The sequence below is a fragment of the Macaca thibetana genome, chromosome 19 (assembly GCF_024542745.1).
Source record: "Macaca thibetana thibetana isolate TM-01 chromosome 19, ASM2454274v1, whole genome shotgun sequence".
NCBI classification, from domain to species: Eukaryota; Metazoa; Chordata; class Mammalia; order Primates; family Cercopithecidae; genus Macaca; species Macaca thibetana.
In genome coordinates, this window is record NC_065596.1 from 17,372,250 (window position 1) to 17,380,890 (window position 8,641).

Sequence of the window (8,641 nt, forward strand, 5' to 3'; positions counted from 1 at the left end):
AGACGGAGTCTCGCTCTGTCACCCAGGATGGAGCGCAGTGGCGCAATCTTGGCTCACTGCAAGCTCCACCTCCCGGGTTCATGCCATTCTCCTGCCTCAGCCTCCCGAGTAGCTGGGACTACAAGTGTTCGCCACCATACCTGGCTAATTTTTGTATTTTTAGTTGAGACAGGGTTTCACCATGTTAGCCAGGATGGTCTCGATCTAGTTTTTGTATTTTTAGTAGAGACAGGGTTTTACCACGTTGGTCAGGCTGGTCTCAAACTCCTGACCTCAAGTGATTTACCCGCCTTGGCCTCCCAAAGTGATGTATTATTTTTTAAACACTGGATTTGCTTGGCTAGGATTTTGCATCTATTATCATAAATAAGGTAAAACGAGCCCTCGATTTTATCTTCTTGAATTCTTGGCCATTGACTTGGGAATCAGGATTCGTCAGCCTAAAGAGGCTGACAGCTTTCACTCTTTTTCTGTTTGCTGGAATGACTTGTATAAGACAAGAAGTAACTGTTTCTTTTTTTCTTTTTGAGACAGGGTCTCACTCTGACAACCAGGCTGAGGTGCAAGTGGTGCAATCACAGCTCACTGCAGTCTCAATTTCCCAGGCTTAAGCCATCCTCCCACCTCAGCCTCCCAAGTGGCTGGGACTATAGACACAAACCACCACACCCAGCTAATTTTTTTATTTTTGCTAGAAATGGGGTCTCACTCTGTTACCCAGGCAGGTCTCAAACTCCTAGGCTCAGGTGATCCTCCTGACTCAACCTCCCAAAATGCTGGGATTGCAGGCGTGAGCCACTGCACCTGGCCAAGAAGTAACTGTTTCTGGTAAGTGTGGTAGGAATCACCTGTAAAACTGTCAGGGCCTTGGGATTGTTGGGGAGATCTTTGAGTACCACTTAAATGTCATTCATTTACAGACCAGGGCACTGGCTCGTGCCTGTAAGCCCAGCACTATGGGAGGCCAAGGCAGGCAGATCAACTGAGGCCAGGAGTTCAAGACCAGCTTGGCCAATATGGGGAAACCCCCGCCTCTACTAAAAATATAAAAATTAGCTGGGCGTGGTGGTGCATGCCTGTGGTCCTAGCTAATCAGCAGGCTGAGGCATAGGAATTGCTTGAACCTGGGATGTGGAGACTGCAGTGTGCTGAGATCATGGCACTGCACTCCAGCCTGGGCAACAGGGTAAGACCCTGTCACAAAATAAAAATAAAATAGAATAAAATTAAAAAATAAATAAATAAATGGAAATCATCTACTATTTTATCATGTTCCTTGCCTGCCCTTCCCCACCCCACCACCTTACCTCTGGTCAACCTCCTTCTGAAGTTCACGACTGCGTTCTTCTAACTGCTGTTGAAGCCGCTTTCGCTGCTGCTCTGGGGGCAAATGGCTAAAATCCTCGGTCACCACTGTCTGCAAGGTGGGTAGAGGGCTGAATTTGGGATCAAGGAGTCTAGGCTGCCAGACTCTGCACCCTTCTGAGATATTTCACTTCCTTCCCCAGCCATGGTTCTTGGCAGCGAGGCCATGCACAAAGCAAAGCGGGTCTGGGTTGGGCAACCAGGGAAGAGGGGCCCAGCCAGCGGCAGGAAGCGAGCCCAGGGTCCCGCCACCCGCCGCTGGGCAGGCTAGGGCCACCACCTTCTCCTGCCCTGAGGCCTCACTTACCCCACGGCTGCCTCGAAGGCTGCGGAAGGATGCTAGCCTCGGTTTGACCGACTTACTGATCTCGCTCAGTATGGCCAAGGGGTCACGGCCGGAGCGGGGGGACGGGGGTCCGTTAGGCAATGCCGAGGGTACGGGACCCCCCAGGGGGGAGAGGGGTGGGGGGCGAGGCTACCGGCGGGGGCCGGGGAGGGGGATAGGTTGAAGGGGTGGGGGAGTGTAGGAGGATGTAGAAAATGAGGACGAATGGACGGAGGGATGGATGCACGGATGGACGGATGGACGCGAAAAGAAAAAAGGAAAAACAAAATGGAGAAAGAAAAAAACGGTAAGAAAACCACAACTCAAGATACACAATCACACAGAGAAAACGCATGCAGGAGCGACACAAAAACATCTGGAAGGTGGCGGGGAGGACGTTGAACTGTAAGCCCGAAAGCCAGAACTCTCACACCCCCAGTATCTCCTAGGTCTCTGGAATGTTATGTTCGGGAGCAAGCATGGGTCCAGGAGGCAGGGAGACCCATGTCTCTCTGTCCACTTAGCTTTCTGGGCTGACAGTCTAGAAGACGCATGCCGGAATCGAGGTCTCAGACAGGTGTGAGGCCACGGAGGACACAAAAGATAAACAAAAATAAAACCACAAGCTGAGAGGGAGTGGAAGGCAGGAAAATGAGAGGGGTTAGCGGCGTCAGAGGTTTAAGCTCGGGGATCGCAGGTGGAAGTCAAGGAGAGGTATGAGAGTGTAAGTCAAGAGGGACCCAAAGTATAAATCAAAGGTATAAACCAAGGGTGCTAAAGTATATTAAAATCCAAAAACCCAAGAAACCAGGATGTGCAGGGCAGCTCCCGGAGTCCCATCAGCAGGATGGAGAGAGAAACTCGGGGACTCCCCAGGGATGGTGTCACCAGCCCTCAGGCCAGCTCTGAATTCCAACAGCAGGTTTTCTCCCAGCATCCCGAGAAGCAGCAGACAAACGCCACAGACCTCCCCACCCTGCCCCCGCCTTCGCCTCGGGGGACTCCCAGGCCAAGCGGCCCGCCCGCCTTCCTTCCCTCCAGCCCGGGCTGGCAGCCAAGAGGAAAATTCCTGCCCTGGACTCGGCGTTCAGGCGGCTGGGGCTGACTCAATAGGGGCCCCACTGTCCCCACCTCGCTGTCATTCTCCCCCACCATCCCAAGGGTCCCGGCCCCCACCTTGTTCTTCTTGCCAAAGGGCCAGCGCTTGGTGCGGATGCGGCCTGGGCCTCGGAGCTCCGGACGTCCTTCCGAGGGGGTGCCCAGACTGCTGTCCGAGGGTGCACGGTTCATGGGCTGGCTGAAGTCCTCGAATTCCACGTCGCCCGGGCGGGCAAAACCTGACTTGTGCAGCTCTATAAGGACTTGGGAGTCCTGGGGGAGGGGGACGGTGGATGAGTAGTCAAGTGACCAGCGTATGGGGACTTCCCTCCGCCCTTCCCATGGCCCACTGGACCCAGACCAGGCACCCACGTTCTTGGGATCCACAGCATTTGCAGCCACCTTCATGCCCTCCAAGCACTTGGCGATGATGGGCACCACCTCCAGCTCGGCCTCCGACAGGAGCCCATACCCGGCACCCAGGCGGGTGGCCCTGCGTTCATCCATGTCTTGGAGCTTCTGTAGGGACGGGGACAAGGGTGGCTCAGGGGTGCTAACAGAGGGACTAGAAGCACAGTGATTCACTCTGCAAATATGATCGCACTCCACGCTGGCCCCAACCCCAAGCCAGTCTGGAGGGGAAGAGAGAGTCAGGAAGAGAAGAGACTCCAGCCCAGTGTGGTTGGGGAGAGACACAGTGCCAGGGGGACCTCAGAGGGGGACGCCTGCCTAGGGGGTCAGCAAAGGCTTCTCAAAGGAGGAGACAAAGGAGCAGGGATTTGAAGAAAAAGCAGAACCAGCCCTGATACTTCCAGGGCCTGGGATGGGACAGAGAATGGAGCGCTGGATTGAAACAGGAGAGGGGAAATTCGAGACCTTTCAGAGAGGTTGTTAGAGGTGGAGCTTAAAATAATAAGTAGGAATTTCAAAAGGAAAGAAACCTTGCTTGAGCCCAGGGGTTCCAGGCTGCAGTGAGCTGGGATTGCGCCACTGCACTCCTGCCTGGGTGACAGAGCCAGGCCCCATCTCTCTATAGAAGTAAATAAACAAACAAGTAAAAGGCATGCCCAGCAGGAAGAACAGCTGATTAAAAGCACAGCTCGCTGTTATGATAGGTTTCTGATTCCCTTTCAATCTAGGGACTGGGACATTGCAGCTGGGGTTTTGACGAATGTGCAGGAGTTGGCTAACATTTGGGGGCTTTTGGGAAGGTAGGTCTGAGAACTGGGAGCACTCACATCAAATATCTGGGGCATCTGTGAAAAATAGAAGTGGGCTTGGTCTCGGTTGAAGCGCTGCAGTTGAGCTGCATATTCGTTTTTGCTTTCTTCGGCCATATGACTCCGAAGGTGGGCTTGCTGCTTGGCCTGAGGAATGAGGAGGTGGAAGGTACTACCAGGTTCTGGTCACGTCCCACCCGGACCCCCTAAGCTTGTCCCAGACCCCGCCACCCCCTCACACACCTTCTCCACGTCAGCCTTGGTGGCGTTGATATCCTGGTCTAGCCGTTCAGCAGTCTGGGCTGCCTTCTCTGCCTCCCGGCAGTCCCGCTCAAATTTACGCTTACTCTGTGTAGGGGACAGAACCAGAGTGAGGGAGCCACCCTCCCAAAGACAGCAGGGTGGGAAACCAAGGTTTCAGGGATTGTTGGGATGTCAACCAGTAAGTAGGGGACAAGGGCGTACTAGAAGCCTACGGGGCAGGGAAGGACCAGGTCTGACAAAGAGGGCAGGTCCCTGACTCCAGGATCTGCAACCCTGACCCCCGTGCCTCCGGGCCACAGTCACTGCCACCTCTGCAAACTCACATTCTCCAGCTGTTTGAAGCCGTTTTCCAGCTGCTGCTGGGCCCGCCGCCCTTCTTGGAAGTGCTACAGAAAGAAGAGCGATAAGGCTCGCCAGGGTTCCAGCAGGAGCCCTTCGCAAAACCTGAATCGGAGGGAGTTCCTCACCATCTTCCTCTCCTGTTTCATCTCTTGTGAGTACTTGGTCAGCTCAAGACAGACACGGACACTGAGGTTCTCGGCCACCAACTCCCGCTGGCCTGCAAAGTCATTCACCTCCTGGAGAATCTGTACGAAGGACTGTTGCTGGCTGAATCTGGGGTAGGATGAGAATCGGGGAACAGGGAGTCAGGCCCCCCAAATAGGCTGATGCCCCAGGACGCACCTCCAGGTGGAAAAGGGTTAAGCCCCAAGAATTTAATCCTTGAAGCAATGACAAGTTGTGGTCCATATTCCTTAACCCCAACCTTTGAGTAGAAATTTTTTTTTTTTTTTTTTTTTTTTTTTGAGACAGGGTCTTGCTGTCACCCAGGCTGCAGTGCAGTGGCATAATCGTGTCTCACTGCAGCCTCAAACTCCTGGGCTCAAGTGATCCTCCCACCTCAGGCTCCCAAATAGCTGGGACCACAGCCACACGCCACCATACCTGACTAATTTTTTTTTTTTTTTTTTTTTGAGATGAGGTCTCAAACTCCAATCCCCCCAAACTCCGCCTCTTCCCGCCTCACCCTCCCAAAGTGCTGGGAGTACAGGTGTGAGCCACTGCACTGGACCTCGAATGTATTTTGGAACACAGAATTTTCCAGTTTTTAAAGATGGTATACTGAGGTCAAGAGATCAAGACCACCCTGGCTAACACGGTGAAACCCTGTCTCTACTAAAATTACAAAAAATTAGCCGGGTATGGTGGCATGTGCCTGTAATCCCAGCTACTCAGGAGGCTGAGGCAGGAGAATTGCTTGAACCAGAGAGGAGGAGGTTGCAGCGAGCCAAGATTGTGCCACTGCACTCCAGCCTGGGTGACGGAGCGAGACTCTGTCTCAAAAAATATAAATAAATAAAATAAAGATGGTGTACAAGGCTTATACCATCTTTTATGCATCATTTCAGTGGGGTTGGGGACATCATTTTGTAATCAAACACCGTATCTTTTTTTTTTTTTTTTTTTTTTTTTTGAGACAGTCGGTTGCCCAGGCTGAAGTGCAGTGGTGCGATCTCGGCTCACTGCAACCTCCACCTCCCGGGTTCAAGCGATTCTCATGCCTTAGCCTCCCGAGTAGCTGGGATTATAGGCACCCACCACAACACCTGGCTAATGTTTGTATTTTTAGAAGAGACAAGATTTCACCACATCGGCCAGGCTGGTCTTGAACTCCTGACCTCAAGTGATCCACCCGCCTAGGCCTCCCAAGGTGCTGGGATTACAGGTGTAAGCCACCGCGCCCAGCCCTTTTTTTTTTTTTTTTTTTTTTTTTTTTTTTTTACAATGAGAGGTGTTAACATTCACACTAAGTGGGATAAAAGTCAAAACTACAATTACCAGCCTGGCTAACATGGTGAAACCCTGTCTCTACTGAAAATATTAAAATTAGCTGGGCATGGTGGCAGGTGACTGTAATCCCAGCTACTAGGGAGGCTGAGGCAGGAGAATCACTTGAACCTGGGAGGCGGAAGTTTCCGTGAGCTGAGATGGCGCCACTGCACTCCAGCCTGGGTGACAGAGTGAGCCTCTGTCTTAAAAAAAAAAAAAAAAGAAAAGAAAACTACAATTAACAAAAAGTTAGTTCAGGTCAGAGACTGCCACCAAACAAGTGACCAAAGCAACTTGATTTCCAGGGCTTTTTGGATTTTGGAATTGGGGACTCAAAGTAAAGTCAAATGCTCCTGATGGCATTTAATATGGACTGCACACCGTTTTAACACATTAACTCAGCTCGTGTTCATGCAAGACCTACAAAGCTGGAGGAATCGTCATCATCCCATTTTACAGATGAGAAAAACAGAGGCGCAAAACTTTAAGTCATCTGCCCAAAGTTACTGGTTTTGTAACTGCTGGGGCCTTTGTATTTAACAGTTAAGGAAAATAGTGGCAGAAACCCTGAATCACAAGCCCAAGGCAATTCATCTACATAGTAGTGGACTCAGGATTCCAACCTAGATAATCCCGCATCTTTCATCCTTGCTCTCACCTCTAGAGGGGGAAGTGAGAGGAGCGGTGTGGGGTGTCCCAGCTGAGGGAGGGGAAGTGAGACCCACGCACCGCCCTCCCCCACCAATCTAGCCCTGCAGCCCCTCTCCAACCTTACTTGGACTCGGGATCATCCTTGGCAGGTCTCTTGGGCAGATATTTTTTCACCAGGCTCCTAAGGGGAGACAGAGGTAGGAGGGCTGAGCCCGCAGTCCTCCCACCGCTCCCCCTCGCCCCAGGCGCGTCCTCCGTAGCGTCCACCCCAGGGTCTCACCGCAGTTGTTTGGCGTAAGCCTGTTCCACTTCGGTGCGTTCTTTCACGAACTTTACGTATCTGTCCAACAGGTCCAGCCCCCACTGCGTGTGGCGCTCGAGCACCTCGAACTGATCCTGACAGGGGACATGGTGGGGGAGGAGGAGAGAGGAGCCGGGGTCACGATCTTGGGACCCCACAGCCCGCCGACCAGACTCCCAGGGAGCTCCAAGGCTCTGCGTTCCTAGGAGTGGCTTCCCGGCGCCGCCCCGGCGTGGCGCGGGGGGAGGCAGGAAACTGGCGGGAACCCCCTCCCCTTCCCGGGAAGGGCCGGAGAACAGCGCCCAGGGCCCAGCCACCCCGGCCGGGAGACAGGGGTCTCCGACATAGGACCGCCAAGAGGGGCGTGGAAGGGGACAGGGCCACTCCCCCAGCTCGGGCTCCCCTAATCCCCCCGGATTCCGGAAAATCCGGCCGGCCCGGCGTGAGTCAAGGCCAGAGGGGCAGGGTTCCTCGCAGACTGGGGGCCCCTGAGTGGCCAGGGGGCAGGCACCAGGTTCCCTGAATCTCCTTGCTTCCCGGGATCCCCCAATGGGTGACTCAATTTCCCCCACTGACCCCACTACACATCCAAAAGAAATCGCAGAGTTGGAGGAGGGAGTGGCGGTCTGGTTACCCCCGCTGCACTGAGAACTCAGGGATTCCACCACCCCCAGGAAGGGGAGGGGTCAGAGGTCCGGCTAGGATAGGGGGAAATTTCTGGGGCTTCCAGGGCTGAGGTTATAGGCGACCAGGGGGCGATCCCGCCCTGGGCCTGGGGAAGCCAGGGAGGGGGATTAGGCCGAGCTTAGCATCCCCCTTCCCCTCCATGAGCGTCCCCAGCCCCTAGGTGTTGATTAAAGGCGAGGGAAAGGGCGGTCAGGACTTCTAGGTCCCACGTGGGTGGGGATGAGGGTGACCAGAGGGTCCCCTCCCCCCTCCCAGCCGGACAGGCGGACGACGGGCAGGGACCCAGGGGCCGTAAGATAAGCCGCCTGCCCGGCCAGGGAGCCCAAAATAGGTGACCTCTCCCAGCCGCCCCGGCCGGGCCCCAGGATTCCTTCTGCCCGCCTCACTCGCAACTCTGTGCCTCAGTTTCCCCATGCCGGTTCGGCAAAGTTGCCCTTCGCCCCTGAGCGTGCTGAGACTCCCAGATACACTCCGAGAGAGGGCGGAGGGTGGAGGGCGGGGACCCAGGGGTTGGTGGAAGGGAAAGGCGCGGAGCCCCCTCTAAGATACACTGGGGACAAAAGGGGGGTACCTGGACCCCAGCAAAGGGGAACTTAGAGGCGGGCCGATTGGACTTACCCACAGCTCAGTGCCCCAATCCATGCTGCTCCCGCCGCCGCCGCCGCCGCCGCAGCCACCACCGCACCCGGTCCCCGCCGCCCGCCGCCCTCCGCCCTCCGCCCTCCCCGGGGAGACTCAGCCGAGGGCGGTGCGCCTGGCCCCGCCCCACCCCGCCCCGCCCGGCCCGGCCCACCCCAGACCCTTCCACGCCCCTCTGCACGCTGTGCCACGCCCCCACCCGCATGGAGCCCTAGTCCTGCGCTTCGGGGGCGGGGCCCAACGGACGCTCCGCCCCCTTTT

The 8,641-nt window shown here is 55.2% G+C and overlaps 1 protein-coding gene across 4 annotated transcripts in view; it reads right to left on the reverse strand.

The window, feature by feature from the left end:
* Positions 1-8,641, reverse strand: part of TRIP10 (thyroid hormone receptor interactor 10) — a 550,254-nt gene that overhangs the window by 3,940 nt on the left and 537,673 nt on the right. The window contains exons 2-12 of one of the 4 annotated variants that reach the window (XM_050770331.1): positions 8,360-8,475; positions 7,034-7,149; positions 6,878-6,934; positions 4,740-4,887; positions 4,596-4,658; positions 4,252-4,356; positions 4,027-4,155; positions 3,161-3,307; positions 2,867-3,061; positions 1,673-1,840; positions 1,308-1,417 (exon numbers count right to left, since the gene is read on the reverse strand). In XM_050770331.1, coding sequence (XP_050626288.1) covers positions 1,308-1,417; positions 1,673-1,840; positions 2,867-3,061; positions 3,161-3,307; positions 4,027-4,155; positions 4,252-4,356; positions 4,596-4,658; positions 4,740-4,887; positions 6,878-6,934; positions 7,034-7,149; positions 8,360-8,383 — 1,262 coding nt within the window. In that variant the 5' untranslated portion in view covers positions 8,384-8,475. Of the gene's footprint in view, positions 1-1,307; positions 1,418-1,672; positions 1,841-2,866; positions 3,062-3,160; positions 3,308-4,026; positions 4,156-4,251; positions 4,357-4,595; positions 4,659-4,739; positions 4,888-6,872; positions 6,935-7,033; positions 7,150-7,630; positions 7,724-8,359; positions 8,479-8,641 lie in introns of those variants that run through there. The other 3 variants (XM_050770332.1, XM_050770333.1, XM_050770334.1) reach the window with 3 other exon arrangements.